We start from the raw sequence: 19,860 nt of genomic DNA on the forward strand, positions 1-19,860 counted from the left end.
AAGAGCTCATTCACTGGCAGACTTCAAATTTGGGAAGTTGCTGTGGTCCTTGTAGGTCGTAAAATGATAATGTAAACAGTTACATTTAGCACCGTCCAGACAATTCACATAACGCAACAGAAAGTCCATCATCTCATTTGTGAGTATGCAGTACAGTTAAAGCAACACTGATAATGTCAATTCAGCTGCAAACTCTGAACTCAATCAAAATGTTTAATTTTAACAAGAAAACTTTCAAGGTCCGGGACATGCTAAGATTTCATATTCATGAGCTCAAAACCATCTCATTATGGAAGGATGCGTAAGAGAAATGGGTGGTGATGGTATGTGATTAAAAATATTCTTTCAAGTAGTGATACACTCAGGACTTAACTTTCAATTATGTTTTCTTTTTGTCTTAAACTGATTTGCTTAATATCACAGTAAGTTATGTGGATGAATAAACAACTAAGATCACAGGAAGTTCACAACTGCCAAAATACATTTGTCTAATGTAACACTTTCAATAACTATACAAAATACCTTACAGTAAGAACTAGAGTTGCAAACTGTTCATCCTGACATGGTTAACATTCAGCACAATCAAAACAAAAATGAAATTTCAAATATGCAAAAAGAAACGAACATTTTTGAGGAATAAAAAACAAAATTTTGGTTGATATGTACCCGAAAATTCTATCCCTGTTATTATTTGCAATATGTGTTACTATTCTTAGGAAGTTGATCACAGCAGAAAGAGGTGGCAAACTAGTGAACAGATAGTACCTACGGCCAAAGTCAGGGTGGGAAAAACCACTTTCCAACAGCAAACGACCTACTAAAACATTGCGAGAACAACCAATACACAATGTAACAGTACCTATCTAGTTGTTTGTTGCAAATTAAGGAACTATAAAGCACTGGAATTAATAAAAGCAACAAATGTCAAGAAATCTGAAGACAGCATAGAAAATCACTGCTGAACAATGACTCACAATTTTCTTGCACTTTTCACTTCTATGAGAAACCCAGAGAACATTAGACACTGCATTACAGTGAAGGAAGGAACGGAATGAACCTACAGAATATGTGCATAATATGAACATATTTCTTGAGAGGTTAAAACTGTGTTGTTCCAGGACAAAAAAACCAGCATTTCACAAAGAATATACCCAGTGATTGAAACTGTGATGTGGAGCTTTCCTGGATGCTCAACCTTTTAAAACCTCTCCACCCAATTTTCTAAACTCTTCACAAGTTATTCTACGTACCTTTCCGGCATGGCACAATGTTCCCAAAGCAAGTATTTCACTTTCCAGAACAGTGCACACTGTAGTGTTAGGTGAGAGTCTGGGTTCACGTTCCTGTTCAGTGTGAAGTTTTAGTATCTCAAGAAGTTGAAGAGCTGTCTTAATTCACCTCAATACTCCTTAAGGTGACTTAAGTATTTTCTCAGGCAAGTCAATTCCATTCTCACAAGGCTAACAGTCTAACAAAGTATGGTTGAGAGCATTTGAAGAGTTTGGAAAATAAGGAAAGAATGAAACAGCACAACTGGATATTCAGCACGAGACAGTTCTTCCTCCTCTTGTTGCCATTTCATTCCCATTTCACTTGAAATGCCTTTCATTAAACTGACCATATATCGGAGAGGCTGAGTCACAGATAGGCACAACAAATAGACATCCTATATTTTCCTTTGTTTGATTTCATTTAACTGATTTACTCAGAGCTGATTGTAAACTTTTTTGAATCTGAACCACTATTTGATACATTATACCACATTGGTTTGCCCCTTCCCTACTAGTTTTTTTTTTGTCTTAAAAGTGAAATTGGCAACACCAGTTCCGCCTGATCACCGAAGCTAAGCAATGCTGAGTCCGGCTAGTACCTGAATGGGCGAAGTGGTGACCAATTTAAAGAATCACACCAGGCCATAGCGCCAGGTGTCACTTTTTGTGCTTTCTTTTCAAGGCGGTACTACAAGAAAGTGTCCACTGCATATCCTTTACCACAAAAGCAAAAGGTTTTAGTGTGTGCAAAACCATATCATAGGAAAGTTTCACTTTGGGTTCAGTACCAGATTGCGGGAAAGAAGCAAGACCATATAACTCTTAAAGAAGTCGGGGCAAATTGGGCCACTGACAAGAAAAGAACCAGACAACATGGTCAGGTGTCACTGGAATTCACGTATGTAAATGATTTCTCTGTAACAGGTTGAACAGCCACCAGAGTGCATTAGTGTTGTTACCAGGCCTACTACAGTACATAAGGGAGTGTGAACGGCATCAAGTGTTGAGTCAGTGCGGAAGGACATGGAGACATATGAGAGACAGCATTATCAGCACCTGACAGGTCGATAGGGGCCTGTTTGTGGATCTCCATTTTGCCAGCTGGTCGAATTGTGCAATATCTAGATTCGACGAGTATCTGAATTTGACAGTGACTTATTGGGAATGTGAGGGCAACGTTCTGGTCGACCACGTCCGACTGCCACACAGGAGGATAACTACATTGTGCACCTTCAATCCGCATCTGCCCACTGAGAACAAGTAATGGACTCCCTGCAAAGGTCTGCATCACCCAGCACCTATGGTCGAAACTAGAGCAGCAAGACTACAGAATTACTGTCATGTGTAGGCTGCAGTTAGCACCATAACACAAACACACGTGTTTGGAGGGGTGCTGTGATCGGCACAGCCTTCTGATGAACAGCAATGCATTGTGTTCACCAACGAATCTTGATCGTCGACAACTACTGTCAACAAGTATGGTGGAGACCTGGCGAAAGGTTCTATTCTTCTTATGTTTTGGAGTGACATGGCAGTGGGGAACGGTCGAGCACAATTTCAGGTTGTGGCTGGTAGTTACTGACGGCATATCTCATACTGTGCATCGTCATGCGTTACCTCTCACGCAGCAGTATAACAGGGCAACACTCGTCCACATGTGGCACGCGTCTCCGTGAACTGTATGTGTGATGTTGAAGTACATCCATCGCCAGCAAGGATCCCGTAATTCCCAAATAACATGTGGGACCTGTCAGTGTCTGCATCCAGGCCAGAGAGAGTGCTTCAGCATACTGATATGTGGGTTCATACTGCCATGCTCTTTGTAAATTTGACACGATATTATAATCACTGAAATAAGATTACATACCATCTCCATCCGTGAAGTTTCACTTTGTTTCCTCCTCCACTTCTGTGTGCTTCATTTTGTTAGGGAGGTCAAATTCGGTGACAATTCTTAAACATAAATTGCACTGAAATAACAGCAACCATTCACACGCATTAAATCAATTAAATTTCTTTCAAACTTGACAGGGTTTTCCGTATCTCCTTCCCATCTTAACAGTTTACAATCAGTGAGTGTTATTAATGCACACTTTATTTGCAAAACATGATCGATTAACAATTTAATAGGAATAATAATTGCGTAAGATGACAGAAGTGGATATTCCTAACCCCCCCCCAAAAAAAAAGACCCACTTACTTGGTTTAAGATGCTCATTTCCAGAATATGTTACAATTAAGCACAACCTACATCATATTTGCGTTACAGTACACCCACCACATTACACTACAACAACGGGTGCGTCACCTGTGCAGTTCACAAGTGGTATTTTATTAAATAGTGTTCAAACTCTAGCAGATGCGTCAGCTATATGTACTTGTTGCCGATGCCCTAACATGATGGTGTACAAGAAAATGTGACTATCCTGAAACCAGTCAAAAGTGGCAATTGATACAAGTTTTCTTTACTGCAATTTCACTACAGCACTTTCACACCATTGTAGTGCAACTTCACCTTTGATGTTAGTTAGTTAGTCACTTGAATATATTTAGAGAAAAGATAACTTACTAAATATAATTAATATATCAACAAAAATAATAAGATTTTTTGAACATATAATGTTATTTTATTGATTTAAAATATCTGCTCACCAAGTGGTGGCAAGAAAAACACATGAGATTAAGTAAATGAGCAAGCTTTGGGAGTCAGTGGCTCCTCCCCCTGGCAGAAGGTTGAAGGGGAAGGATGGGGGATAAAGAAAAAGTAATGGCAAGATTTAGAAAATGTAGGGAGTTTGGAGAAATTGCTCAAAATCCTGAGTCATTCGAGACGTACCATCTGTTAAGTTTGCCATGACCCAGGGCATACACTAACTCCGAAAGCTTGCACATTTACTTAACCTTTGTGTGTTTTCTCCTGCAACTGCTTGGTGAATAGATTTTTTTCCTACACAATTCCATTATAATATAGTTAACACTATTTACAATCATTTTCCACAATATGAACCACTCAATTTATTGTATAATCTTTGTTTTAGTGTGAAAATTGACATGACAAAGTGGTTAACTGCACAAAACACACACTGAATGTAAGCAATCTCAAGATGTGTGAAATGCTTGAAACTGTTCATCTTAGAAGGGAACCAACAAGCAACTGGTCCAAATGCTGATAATAAAGAAACAACTGGTTGGCATCATTCAGTATATTTGGAAAGCAAACAGTTTCTCCCGGTCTACACATTACCACTCATTCCTGCCTACATTCATAAAATTCTTCATGACTAAGTTAATATTTTGGGATGATATGCACAAAAACTTTTTTTCTTATTTCACTGAAACAATCTTGGTTGTCATTTTCTTTGTTCCATTAGCTACCACTATCACATGGAAGTGTTTGCTCTGAAGCTTTTTACTTCCCCCTCAACTACCAATCAAACTGCACAGTTCACAGAAAGAGGTATATTTAATGAACGAGGTAAATATTACACTTCTGAGAAATTTTTGTATATTGAAATTTTAGTGTTAGTAGTTAACACAAGCATTATAGTAGGAAATATAATGTCTTGTAGAATGAACTTTTGAAAGTTTGGAAGGTAGGAGATGAGGTACTGGCAGAAGTAAAGCTGTGAGGACGGGGCGTGAGTCGTGCTTGGGTAGCTCTGTTGGTAGAGCACTTGCCCGCAAAAGGCAGGTCCCGTGTTCGAGTCTCGGTCTGGCACACAGTTTTAATCTGCCAGGAAGTTTCATAATGTCTTGTGTTTAGAAGCTGTTATCAATAGCTCTCTTTGTAAGCTAAGTTCTCATACACTAAGTATAATAAACCACTTTTTAAAGTACTAACAGTGTCTGTTCAATGAAAAAAGTACAAAATATATTTTGTCCATAGCATTTATAAATCACACTGGAGCCTCTAACTTTACATCTATTTGCAACAAATGACAAAATTATAAGTTCAGTATTACTAATAGTGTCAATTTGTTTCCACAATTATTAACAAGGTCTGCACCTATTCTACAAGATTTGTTTTCCATTAAAAACATCCATATTTGACAAGCAAGTGTCATTTGTTCATTATTTTCCTCGTTAAATAAATCTCGGGAACTAAATACATTCAATCTGACCACAAAGTTTGTTTCTGCAGTAATTATCTAACTCCTCTTATAAAGATATTTGATGTTACTGATATACCCACAGTGAAACTGTCAACTGATTGGTTCTTTCATACAATTTTTTAACTGTGTAATTTTTTTTATGGCTATATACATTTTCTAATGTTCATGTAACTTCTTGCTTGTTGTAACTTCGCATATGTCTGGTTTAGGGTATTATGATATGAATAGCTGGCCCATCCCAAGTACAATGAATTTTTATAACTCAAAACGAGGTGATGCAGTGATCAAATTACTGAACTCACACTGACAAAAAGCAGAATTCAGAATTCATAAACAACATGACATGAATGCCGGGATAGCTCTATTTTAAGCTTGATGTCAATTCATTCATTGTCGCCACACTACTTCAACAGTTTCTCAACTAATTATCTCAGTCTATTTCCGACATTAAACTGTAAACACTTCTACCTATCATCATTGCACAATGTGTACTCTTATTTTCCAACAACTCAAATAGCCATCCTCATATCCATATACTGCACATGACCATGCATCATCATGACGTGGTGGTTCCGTGCATCACATGGATTTGAGGATCGCCATTTGAGACAGTCAAAAATTGCGAGAGGGGAAAAAACAGTCATCTATAGACAGTACAATTCTCACACTTTATACAATCTCTACTAACCTGCATATTTTACATAGCTCATTATGTCGAAACTGACACAAAACAAAATGAAGTTTTGAGTAATGTACTTCTAGTGGTTTACTATACAACGCCTCTTAACATTCAGCACTCAAAAAACATTTTCTTCACATTAAAATTTGTCTATCTAACACCTGTTGCAGAAAGAAGTTTTTAAACTTAAACAGGCTCATTGCCAAAATTTTCCATCAAGGATCAATTAGGTAATTTGTCATCACTTCACTTTCTGTTATTAACCTATAACAGAAGTCCATGTACATTAACACAAGTTAGGGCAGTGGGACTGAAGACTTCATTTCAAAATTCCAAAAATGTGAAACACTTACCAAAAATATTGTAGAAAATATTACATTGTACAAGTCCAAAGAGATAAATGTTACTCATTCCTTAGAATTCTCGAGCACAATTTTATCCCTAACAAGCTGTCTGTCAATTAGAATAAAGCTCTCATCTTTATGCCTTTTCTGAATATGCACTCCACACTATAAAAGAATGAACTGAAAAGACAAGTTAGCACTATTACAGTTGAGGCTGCACATCATACTGACAGCTGTAAAATCTCAGATGACATTCCTTAGAAAAAGATTATTTATATACTACCCTCAATGCATGAATTAGTGTAATACTCAGTGAATCAGCTAGAGATGGATTCATACAACAGGAAAGTAACCATCGAAAACAATAGTTTGATACAATCTAATTAACAACATTGAAAATTAAATTATATTCATAAAATGAAATTGTCAGTTTTTCATATTATGTCAATGGAAACAGCTTTATTAAAGAATTCTTGGACGTTTGTGCGTTTACGAAAAAATTTGCATGCACAAGTAGTTCGACATATCCTTTATACTACCAAAATGTTTAGAATTCTTATTATGTGGGGCTACAGGATGAAATCAAAGATTTGGTGTGCAGCCAGAGTTGTAACTGGATTAAAAAAAGCCACTATAAATTTTTACAAGATGCACCATGAACTTTCACTAAGCTAACAGCATACAATTGAGTATGCAAGATTCAATTTACAAATGGAACAGAAAAGGCAGTATCATCTGCAATATACAGTACAATAGCTGTCATGGTACACATGCTAAATTGTTAGTTTCAATACTACATAGACTATTTCATAGACGCCTCTAACCACACTATTCCAAAGATAATTAGCATATGGCAGAACAAGAATAGTTATTTGTTATGTCCACATCCAGTATCGTAAATTCAGTTGCTTAGCAAGTAACGACTTGGTGGACATTGTTTAAAAAAAGGGGGGTGGGGGGGCAGAGTTATGAAAACAGGAAAAAATATGCATTTCTTAAGATCTTAAGAAAATTTATGATGACCATGAAAAACACAAACACATCTTTCATACACGTGCTCCCTTTCCCCATCATACTACATTCTTCTCAAGTTTTATATGATTAAAAAAATTTAAAGGCAAACAACAGATCTTCACACCAGATAACAGGTCATCAGGTGAATGCAGCACTCCTACCTGTCAAAAGAATGTTCAGCTAGTAGTTTGTTGCTGTGTGGTGAATTCTGCACTGTGAGAGATGGTAAATACTTTATGAAGGCACCAGTTGTTCTCACCCCCAGGCTACACTCCAAATGGGGACACATTTGTGCCTGTCATTTTCTTCTAAAAACTTTATGCACTTTTAATGTTACTGCTACCACTTCTTAACATCATACTAGTTGTGTTTGCTTTATACAACTTATACTCCACTACAGGATGTCATTGCTAATGTGCAGTAATAAAGGATAGCTTGCACTCCTTAAAGTGTAAGCTATGGCAAGATGGAACAGACTGATGCTATTAGCTGGTGAGGTGTGATTAACTACAGCTTGTCACTTTACATCACACAGTTTTGATCACCCACTCGCAATAGTATACCCAACATTAACAGAACCACACATGCTATGTTTGGACAAGTCAGTTTTCTATGATGTTACATGTATATTGTGATATTGCTGTGTGCATAATTAGAATCTGAACACCCACATTAATTACTCAAATAACACGTAAGCCAGTTATTCACCATTATTAACTACTTATCTCCATGGACATCATTGCGATTGACACACACACACACACACACACACACACACACACACACACACACACACACACACACACACACACACACACACACAGTAAACAAACACAGATTGGCTGATGCTTTAAACAGATGTATTTTAAATAATATTTATACACTTGTAAGTCACGACAAAAATACATTGATATGACTCTGATGTATGATACATTCTAATTCAAGAAACATTAAAACACAGTTATCAAATACTTTGTAAAGTTTTTGGTGTTAAAGCTATGCTTCTGAAAACATATGGTCACATCTCAAAGTATAGGTTCATATTAAGTGAAGCTCTTTATTACAGTCTTATTGTGCATCACGCTGTGAACTATATTTTCCTGGGGCAATTTCTGCCAATCCTACAGCATAATTTTCAATGAGCTGCATTCGATATTCTACAAAAGCAGAATTAACTATAGTCCATAGTTCGGCATTTCACTACAAAAATATTCACCATTTTTCATAACCTTTTAACATTTTAGTATATGATTTCCATATTATAGAGTTTAATAAAATATTTTCAATGTGCACAGAAGTGTGCACACAATATATGTAAAAACTATCAAAAATATAACAGCATTGTAGCTCAAGGTTATCATTAAACATTCATCAATTCTGCAAAAGCTGCAGAAGCGTATGATCTTTTCAAGAATGCACCTATTTATCCTTTCCAAGAAAAAGTTCGTGAAACTGACTAACATGTGCACTGAGACTAGAGGATAAGGCACTGATTAATTGAAGCACTGTACATCAGCACAACAACACAATGTGTGACCCAGAAAATGGCCAAACTAAGGTAGGGCTAACATACTTTTTTTTTAAGGCAATTTTTTTTTTTACTTCTAATGCACTGCCACTGGAAACATGCCCATAGGCACTACCAAGAAAGATGCTATGACTCCATATTCAGATAAGGAAACATTAATAGACAATACTGATTCTATACATACAGCTGTTTAAGACTATTACAGTCTTGTCAAAGTGAGTGAATTTTATCAATAGCAGTGCACAATTCAACAAGTGCTACTTGTAAGTCACCTCACCTGCATATGAGTTGGGCAAAAAACTTTTTGAGCTTTACTGATACAAATTATTAGGTTGAAAAGTGGGAAATCAAGAGTTGTTTTGACAGTCTGATCTTGAAGTTACACCAGACTATGCAGTTCTTCGAGCTATACACACACAAAAAAATTATTTGCTTACTGCAGCTGAGTTCAGAATAACATCAGAGAGCAACAATTAAAATGCAAGCCCTCATCTTTAAAAATATATCTACAACACACAACAATGGAATGTTTACCACGACAAATATTGTCTTAAATGTTCATTAACTAATGCTTAACTGGAAACAATGTCAGAGACGATTCCAGTGCATAATGAAGATGGAACTGTAATTAGTGAAAAACCCAATTACTATTCAGTATAACTTAACTAAGAATTACATCCCAAACCAAATAAGAAATTTCCATTATTCATTGCAGCGAAATGGAATGTAGACGACCGTTAAAAATACACTAAAAGTAAGTTCTTTCCTTCAGATCAGATTTTGTGCTGTTTGTGTTTCACTCTCCTCAACAACTGATTGTCCATTCACAAAGTTTGCACTATTTCGAACTTCTTCTTGAAATCCATACTTTCCTTTTTCGGATCGTATTTTTTACGAGATGCAAGTTTCTCTCGCAGTTCCTTTGCTGACATGTTCAGATTAATCCCACTGTTAGCACTACTGCGCTCTAAAGTACTATTGTTACTTCCTGCCCCAGGAGATTTTGAATTTACCTCTTGCACTGTATTGGAATCATTTCCATGCTCGGAGACATGACTGCTACTACTCTTCCTGTCTGTTGACGGAGTAGTATTTGAACTTCCAGCATCACTTGATTTCTTGTCATTAGCGACTGCATCAATCTGACCATCTTCATTATTCCCAGACTTCTTCTCATCTGTATCATCTGAATTGTCTGCATCTGGCATTGGTGTTTTCAGGTACTTAACATCGGGTGAACCGCTCTTAATAGTGACATTGTTTGCTTTGTAATATTTATCTGCTTCAGCATCAACTACCAAAAGTTTTGTTTCGTTGGGGATTGCCTTAATCCTCTGAACTACCTGCTTATGGTTTTCGTTGGCAATATTTACACCATTGACCTCTATTATTCTATCACCTTCTTTCAGACCGGCGGCTTCAGCTGGTGAACCTTCGTCGACTTTGCCGATATACTGTCCTGGCTTCCCCTTCTCAGCATGTAAGTTGAATCCATAACCATCGAAATGCTTCCACTGTATTATATGGCAAAGCCGCGCAACAGGTGTGTCGGATGACAGTGCTCCGTTAGACATCTTCAGACACCTGAAACCGAAAACGCATATTTAATTGTCAATAAATATATATCCTTCGGTGATAAATATTAGCTTCTGTTGCTCATGAAATGCTCAACGCCGCTGAAATCACAGCTTACAATAACAGCAACTCAACATCAGCATTCTAAATTCCAATCATCAAGTACGTAGAACTTCACCAGTCTGCATGTTATGAATTAAAATCGACACCCTAATTACTACTTACTTTTCTGAAATTCAGCAAACGCAGCACAGCCTAGCACCAACGCGCTTCCACGACGTGAAGCAACCACTATTTCTAGTACAACTTGTGACATAAGTCTCTCGCTGCCATCTTAAGATATAACAATGTCGCCAACAAAGCAAGTCACTTGATCAACATAATACTAATCGTCAGGAACTAAGCCACGTCATGAGTACAGCGCACTTATTAGACTCACACGCATTTTAATGCTGTTGTGGGCACACAAAAACTAAAGCTAACAATTTTACGCCATTAACATCTTACAAAGTGATTTTGTGACGTTGGTAGATGTTAGTTACGCAACTGCTTGAGAAGCGACAGACTTCAGACATTTAACCTTCACTTCTGCGAATTTAACTACAATGATCTTTGTGTATCTAGAAGGGTATGTGTTTACCTATACCTGTTTCAATATCTTTGCCTGGATGTAAATACTTGTTGGCCTGTCACTTGACAGCCTTTGTGGTAGTTGGTAGTAACCATATGGTCATCTAATCGGTGAAACTATAGCGGTCTTTTCGAATTTGGCAAGGTCCACACGTAAAAGTTCTGTTCGAAAGAAGCAAGCTGACATACAGATAAGCTCAAGAGTACGAAAATATGTATTTGTGCTATGGTGTAGCTTTGATTCTATTATGCGGAAGTGTTACAACCAGCGATCCGTCTAAGAGAATTGCACGTGTAAGTATGTCACTGTATAGATCTTGGTCACCTACTTCGACTTTATGGCGTCCATATATATTATTTACTTCTTGATATCATGTAATAACGTCTATAAACGTATAGCGTACGTTGCGACGTAATTCTCCCGCAACATCCATTAAACATATGCTGAATCCGTTGTTGTGTCACCAGCCACTATCGTCTAGAAGTTGTATTTTAAGGCGAAATTTACGCGTCGTTAACCACTATTGTTGTTCCAAACTATGCAGTGGCTTTTGTTTATTTATATTTGTAAAAGCTCGCAGACAATGAATACTAGTGTCCAAGATGAGTTCACTCATCCTCCTCAACCTGTATGCAGATGGTATATGAAATGCTATTTTGTGAAATGATTCATGATTATTATGACCAGAAGATGAAAGACATGTTTGATAGAAATGTACTTTCACTGTGTCAGTTCGTATTGACATAACCGACAGTTTATGGCACTATTTTTGTGTACACTTTTATACTCATTTCTGTCATAAATCTGTTTAATGCTAGTTAATGCCTTGACTCGAATGAATACCACAAATAATCAAAGACGTTCTGTATATCTTTTAAAGTATTTGAATTTGTTACAGTTTTAAATAATGTATATAATTATTTTTTAAACCCATCTACATATGATCACCCATCTCTCTGGTTTACATTAATGTTTTGGCTTTAAATTTTAAAATAATAATCCTCTCTGCTTCGTTTTGCAGCGATTTAGTGAGCACAAAATTTATTCAGATTTGTATTGCCATGTTAACTTACGAAAGGGAAAAACTGCCTAATTTTCACATGTGACAATTTAATTGCATATTGGAATGTGGAAAACTTATGGATATGGCTTTAATCCATTAATATGGCTTAAATCTGCTGGAAATGGAAGTATTTTTTCTTTCAGGTATGCCTTGAACAAATAAACAATTCTGTAATGCACCCTGTTCACTAATTGTAAAGTATGGTTTTCTTGTCTAGTATAACCTCTGTGATTACATTAACAAAAACAAGATGCAGTTATATGCTCGTCCCAAAGTACTGGATATTTTCAATGAACCTGTAGAAACTCATCTAATCCATGCAACAAGATATACTTTGTGGTAAAATAGTGCACAAGGTGCCTTAAGGAAAAAGTTCAGATGATAAAGAGAGAATGATGAACTTTTTTGTGACTTCCTTCATTCAGGATAATGCCTTCAGTTATAAAAATTTATTTCCTCACTGTGGTTATCATAGGGTCATTAGTTACTCTTTCCTTCTAATAAGCTAGAAGCACAGCAGGGAGATTTCTCAGCCTAACGGTGGAAATTTTTTCATGGTTATTATAATTATTTTAATGAAATATGCAGGTATTTTTTTACCTAATCCCCTTGCATGTTATTACAGTTTTTTAAAAGTTTTACCAGCAAGTTTATTCCAACTCCACAGTGTGATTTAAGTTCTTAAAATGCCCTTGTGCATTTACCGTAACATCACCATCTAGCCATGAATTGCTTTGTGTTTAGTAGTTGGTGGGTGTCATAGGTTATGTATTGTATGTTGTGGCCAGGGAACCTGTCATTCAGTTAACTCTCGAAAAAGTTGACAGTTCTAAATTTCATATATAAACTTGCACAATTTGCTTATTTTCATTCTGTTATGTCATGTGGGGGTTATATTTTGGAGCAACTCATCAAACCGAGCAAAAGTTTTTAGGGTGCACAAGTGTTGATAAGAATAATTTGTGGTGCAAATTCAAGAACATCGTGTATAAACCTGTTGAAGGAACTTTGTATTCTAACCACTGCTTCTCAGTATATTTATTCCTTAGTAAAATTTGTTGCAAGTAATATATCTCTTTTTCCAACCAATAGCTCAATACATAGTATCAATACTAGGAACAAGAACAATCTACATTAAGACTTGAAATCACTTACCTTGGTCCAAAAAGGGGTCCAATATTTAGGAACATACATTTTCAATAAATTGACAGCAACCATCAAAAACTTAGTTTCTGATGAAGCTCAGTTTAACCAGAGTTTGAAAGTCTCTTCCTACTCTATAGATGAGTATCTTAAGAGAGACTGTTAAGCCAGTTTAAATAAAAATGTATTATATTTCAGTTTTGAAAGCATTTGGTCACAACAGTCAAGATTAGGTATTTTGTGTATGATAAATTTATTAATAGTGCATACCAATGTTTCATTCTGACAACGTGTTAATTCTGTAAATATTGGCTGTCCCAGTTTACCACGATGTATTCTCCTATTTCGACAATCTCGTGACAAAAAATCAGGGTAGTAAGTATTATAGTCAAATGTTGTATGTTATACTTTCTGACATATTCCACACCCAGGAAAATCATCTCGTTTTTTGGGTCTACAGAATCTAATCTAATCTGTTGCGGAAAAATATTTGTAGGCAGATGCATTATCCTGAGGAAAGTTTTTTTTTCCTCCAGGTACAGTCTTCAATTTAGAAATGTTTTATCCAGGTGATTTAAAAGTATTTTGCATGATTAGATAGTTATGATTTATCCTTTTAAAGGTAATCAAAATGAAGAATCTCTTTTTTCCATTCTAGAAAACAGTACCATACATGAAATAACTTCCCTATCTCGTTGCAGGGACTCTGATTTCTGTCAACTGTGTGAACAGTCACTTGTGCGACTAGCTTGAAGTAAAATACCCAAATTTCATTCCCTGTAACATATTGGCATGTAGGAGTTGAACTTTCTTCAACAAGGTTCAAACTTTAGTAAGAATTTAATTTTCTCATTTATTTTTGGTTGGTATGGTTAACCAAACGTTCATATAACAACTCAAAGACAGTTGTATAGAAGACCAAAACACTACACGTATTAATGTATTGAATGTATGAAAAGGATTGTTGTTGTTTAATTTGCAACTGTCATTTTCTTTCACACTCTGTTGTTTGGAAGTTTTAATTATTGTTGCGGTATACATTTTGATGTCTGCATCTGTTATGGAGGAAGTTTGAAAAAAAATTACCATAAGGACTAAGGTTATTTTTCAGGGGAATTTTAAAACTTCTGCTATTGGGGAGTGTCTGTTACAGAAGTCCTTTTCTTCCTGTCACTGCACTCCACTAGTTCCCACTATATCTAACTTCAACTATTCATTTCCAGTTTTAAATTCTCTAACCTCTCTACCTAATCAAAGGGTCTGACCTTCCATGCTCCGACCCATTGAGTACCAGTTTTGTTTTTCCTAGCAATGAAATCCTGCTAGGTAGGCTGCACCCAGAAATTGGAGTGGGGGGACTATTTTGCTTCCAGAATATTTTACCCAGGATGATGCCGTAATCATTTAACTGTGCAGTACATATTCATCCCCTCAGGAAAAATAATTGCTCTAGTTTCTCCTCATTTACATTACAGCACAGCAAAATCATGTTGGCTTAAGTTACAAGGACAAATCAATCGATTATCCAGACTTTAGCTCCTTCAGCTACTGAAAAGACTGCTGCCGCTCTTCAGAAACTACATGTTTTTGTGACCCCTCCACATCCATGCCTCAGTTGTGGTTGCACTTTTTGTATGGCTGTCCCTATTGTTGCCACCTCAACTTGGCAAGGTCTGTCTTTAATGTATGATTTCAAAATATAAAGGGATTATATTTCTTGTAAAATGAAATGTCGTGTGACGAGGGCCTCTCGTCGGGTAGACCGTTCGCCTGGTGCAAGTCTTTCGATTTGACGCCAGTTCGGCGACTTGCGCGTCGATGGGGATGAAATGATGATGATTAGGACAACACAACACCCAGTCCCTGAGCGGAGAAAATCTCCGACCCAGCCGGGAATCGAACCCGGGCCCTTTGGATTGACAGTCTGTTGCGCTGACCACTCAGCTACCGGTGGCGGACTATAATTCTTGTAATCTAGGGACAGTGTGTGCACATTTTTCATGGCATGTGGACTCCCCTGTTCAAAATCTGTTGATGTTGGAAGACTTCAGTCAATCAATAATTTGTGTGGTGGATGCATCCACCTTTAGCAACCAAATAGATTAGGTGCAGTAGTGCTGCAACAGTCATTGTTGATTGCTATGTTTTACAAGGTACGCAAATGGAGACACTTGAAGCAATCATGGCTGGATAGAAATGGTATTAATAAAAATTAAGTCACGGGCTGTCTGTGACTGTAAATTCTAGATTAGTGATATATTTTATTAATAAAACATATCCCTAACCTAGATAGTAATGTGTAATGTTCTTGGTGGGAGCTGGTCAGTGCCCAGCATTTATTTGTCATCAGTATGGTGAGAACATTATCTTTTGGAAATTTGGTGGCACAATCTTTAGCTTGGACTATTTCATTGGACTTAGCAATAGCTAGTGTCCCACCAGACAGATTGGGTTATTTTAAGACTCCAATATCTGTGGATGTAGTTCTCCACTGTCAGAGTGATTTGTTATGAGAGCTGTCTGGATATGATTGATTATACCCACACACAGTACAGACAAGTCAAGAACATTGACTAAAATCTTGCAGTGTAGGTTACCCGCTGCAACTAAGAATGGCCTTATTGTTTTGTGGAACGGAAGAACCAGAACCACTCGGACATCACGTACACTCATCAGTCTTAATCCCTTGACCTACACACTATCGCCCAATTACACTCATGTAACACAAAGTGAGTACGCATTAGGAGTGATTTAAAATGGAATGATCATATAAAGTTGATCGTCGGTAAAGCAGATGCCAGACTGAGATTCATTGGAAGAATCCTAAGGAAATGCAATCTGACAACAAAGGAAGTAGGTTACAGTACACTTGTTCGCACACTGCTTGAATACTGCTCAGCAGTGTGGGATCCGCACCAGATAGGGTTGATAGAAGAGATAGAGAAGATCCAACGGAGAGCAGCGCACTTCGTTACAGGATCATTTAGTAATCGCGAAAGCGTTACGGAGATGATAGATAAACTCCAGTGGAAGACTCTGCAGGAGAGACGCTCAATAGCTCGGTACGGGCTTTTGTTAAAGTTTCGAGAACATACCTTCACCGAAGAGTCAAGCAGTATATTGCTCCCTCCTATGTATATCTCGCGAAGAGACCATGAGGATAAAATCAGAGAGATTAGAGCCCACACAGAAGCATACCGACAATCCTTCTTTCCACGTACAATACGAGACTGGAATGGAAGGGAGAACCGATAGAGGTACTCAGGGTACCCTCCGCCACACACCGTCAGGTTGCTTGCGGAGTATGGATGTAGATGTAGATGTAGAAGTGACAGTTTCTACATCCTCATGACACTTGACTCAGTTTGATATTTTTTTACTGCTTTCAGGCTCTTGTTGGATGAGTTTTCAAGGGTGTGGGATCTATATATTTTTGGAGGAGACTCCATTGTCGCACGTGTAGTCTCATTGGTACATCTCCTGCCAACAAGGTCCTTAACTTTTATAATTTTTTGACATGAAATGTCAATTTTTTTATTTATTTAATTTTTTTTACACTTGTCAAGTTTTGTAGTACCAAATGGAGGACCAAATCTCCAAGGTCATGGAACATGTCAGTACATGAAGTTACAACATAAAAGTAATAACAGATAAAAATAAAATGTTTATGAACCCAAAGAAAGTCAAGTCATACGTTTAAGTAAACACAATCAACAATATAACATTAGAATTGGCTTAAATTTTCTAGGAACTCCTCAACAGAATAGAGGAAATTGCCCATGAAGAAACCCTTCAGTTTTGATTTGAAAACATGTGGATTACTGCTAAGATTTTTGAATTTTTTTTGTAGTTTATTGAAAATGGATGCAGTAGTATACTGCACACCTTTCTGGACAAGAGTTAAGGAAATCTGATCCAAATGCAAGTTGGATTTCTGCTGAGTATTAACTGAGTGAAAGCTACTTATTCTTGGGAGTAAGCTGATGAAGAGTTACCCAAAATATAATACCATGTGACATAAGCGAATGAAAATAAGCAAAGGAGAACTAATTTTCGTGTTGAATGATCTCTTACTTCAGATACCGTTCGAATAAGAAAAGTAGCAGCATTAAGTCTTTCCACGACAGTTTACTATCTAACGGAACGTCTAGAAATTTGAACTGTTCAGTTTCACTAATCATATGTAACAATGCTTCTGCTGTTTGAAGTCCGTACTTGGTGTAATTCTGTTTCTTTTTCATACTGTTTTTGTTGTACAGAATATATTAATTATAAAATTTCATACCAAATGTGTAATTAAAGATTTTTGGTACCTTTTCAAGTTTTTGCTCATGGCAGGGAAACTGCTAATTTCTGATCTTTGCACCCAGTATCATTCATTCTCCTGTTGTAATCAGCAATACATTTTGGTTGGAAAGTGAGGTACCATTGACTTATGTTGTGTTCAATTGTTTCTACACTTTCGTGCTTTGTAGAAATAATACGACCATCCTCTCTATCCTTGCACTTCAATGCTAACATGCCGTTGCAGCTTTTAATTACGGATTCCCTCTTTTGCAAATTTTTCTTTAGCAAAGCAAAAGCTCCCAAATTATTTTTTTTAAAATTTTTTTTACCTTCTGCTGAAATCTGCTGTCTCAACGACATGCGGTGCATCTTCAACTGAAGTTGCAAACAGTTTTGGCAGAGAATACTAGTTGTCCATGTACAAAATGTGTCCTTTGCTTAGTACCGACTTTGATAACTCAATCACAACTGTTTCAGATGCATTGTAAACAAGATCTGTTTTATCATTTTCTGAGTATATTTTAAATTTATAGCAATAGTTTGACACTGATTCTCACAGTTTATAAAATTTTATCCCAAATCCTGTCCCCTTCGAGGGATTAAAATGTTTATTACACTTGCATTCCTTAAATTTCATTGACAATTCATCGAACACAATGTTCTCATCCATTACGTATACTTCTCTGAATTTTTTATTAAAATAGTTTGCCGCAGGTATGATCTTACATAATTTATCCATTGTGTCAGTCATCGTTATTTGCCAAATGTAAAATTCTTATGATTTACACACATTTTTTCAGTGGTATAGTTTAAAATTTTGGTGTTTCTGAGTCTTTTAGACCAGCACATCTGAATTTTTTAGTTATTTATTTTTTACTTGAGCCATTATTATGCATAATTTAAAGTGTATTTGAACTTCTTTGTAACTGACAAGTATCCATGTCTCATTAATTTTGTTTCTTGAATTTTCATTGAACTTTGTTTGTTTTGCGTACCAATTCGTTTCAATAACAGTATTATCCCAAAATATATTGTCAAACATTATATACAAAAACAATATAACCCTCTTATACTTCCACCTAACTCCTATAAAACTGACACTCTTTATGCCAATTGTCTGTTTGTACTCCCAGATTTTTTGTTTAATTTTCTTCTTTCCAAATCTAATGCTTCAGTGATAGATGATTGACACTGTCTTCATCATCAGTGTCATCTTCAGTGGTTTATTTTCTTGGGCATTTTTTAACAAGAAACAAAATACTGCTACCACCATTATCATTGTCGGAAGGATCTACCAAATCACGATCTACAATAACAAAATTTTTGTTACTACTATCATCGTTATTAGATGTTCTTTTTATTCACATGATAGGTATATGGGTTGATTAATTATTTTAGGGAGTTATGAGCAACATGTGTGAATGCAATGAAGGAGTACTTGCAACTGAAGTTAGAGAATATCAAGAACTGTTTGACCAAGAGTCTGATTTGTGTTGTTGTTTGTCTTGAATGACATACAATGAGCCAGGTTCATCTTGTTTACGTGTAGTCTGCATGAAGCACCATGAGCCAAGCTCATGTTTATTGTTTATGTCCCAAATTCCTTAGTAAGAGTTTCACTCATGGTTGCAGATTTAGCGGTTAATACTAGAGCAGAGCAGCATATATCTCAGCATCTCAAGGTTTAATGAGGAGGTCACATGTTGAGCAGAAATAGATAGAAATTAATAATAATTTCAAGAGCCACATAATTCTAAGAAATAGCTATGGCAGCAGCCAGATTCCATTATTTAATCCTCTGTCAGTTAGTGACCAAGATGTGAGGAGTTACCACTGCAATCCTTGTAGCCACTGCTGATTACCAGAAATGGAAGGAAACCAGGCAGAGCTAGAAACAGAGACAGTGTTGTAAGGTTCACAAGAATTTGTTTGGGAGTTGTTGCTATTTTCGCAATTTCATTTGTTACGCTTTCTTCAGGGGTACAGGTTGATCACACTGGTAGTAGAGAATCTTACTTTTAGTCACAGTGAATGTAACCTATTGTCTTTAGTGGTCACAAAATGAGCTTTACCTACATGACTTCTACTCCTCCCTTGCCACCCCCCCCCCTCCAAAAAAAAAAAAAAAATCTTAATTTCTTTGATAGATATTCTTTTTCAGGATGTAATTAATTTTTGTAAACTGCCTGGTGCTTACCATTATATGGCAATTT

The 19,860-nt window shown here is 36.6% G+C and overlaps 2 protein-coding genes across 3 annotated transcripts in view; one reads left to right on the plus strand and one right to left on the minus strand.

Moving 5' to 3' along the window:
- Positions 1-8,263: 8,263 nt before the first annotated feature.
- LOC126335537 (Na(+)/H(+) exchange regulatory cofactor NHE-RF1) lies at positions 8,264-10,837 on the minus strand. The gene is made up of 2 exons (XM_049998913.1): positions 10,749-10,837; positions 8,264-10,532 (listed from the first exon to the last, which is right to left on the minus strand). The coding sequence occupies exon 2, from the start codon at positions 10,520-10,522 to the stop codon at positions 9,773-9,775; it is 750 nt and encodes a 249-aa protein (XP_049854870.1). The 5' UTR covers positions 10,523-10,532; positions 10,749-10,837; the 3' UTR covers positions 8,264-9,772.
- Positions 10,838-11,362: 525 nt separating this feature from the next.
- The window catches only part of LOC126335536 (glutaminyl-peptide cyclotransferase-like), a 73,544-nt gene continuing 65,046 nt past the window's right edge, over positions 11,363-19,860 (plus strand). The window contains exon 1 of one of the 2 annotated variants that reach the window (XM_049998911.1): positions 11,363-11,447. In XM_049998911.1, the coding sequence (XP_049854868.1) occupies positions 11,367-11,447 (81 nt within the window). In that variant the 5' untranslated portion in view covers positions 11,363-11,366. The remainder of the gene's footprint in view (positions 11,448-19,860) is intronic. The other variant, XM_049998912.1, reaches the window with a different exon arrangement.

Source organism: Schistocerca gregaria, chromosome 2, assembly GCF_023897955.1.
Source record: "Schistocerca gregaria isolate iqSchGreg1 chromosome 2, iqSchGreg1.2, whole genome shotgun sequence".
In the NCBI taxonomy this organism is placed as follows: Eukaryota; Metazoa; Arthropoda; class Insecta; order Orthoptera; family Acrididae; genus Schistocerca; species Schistocerca gregaria.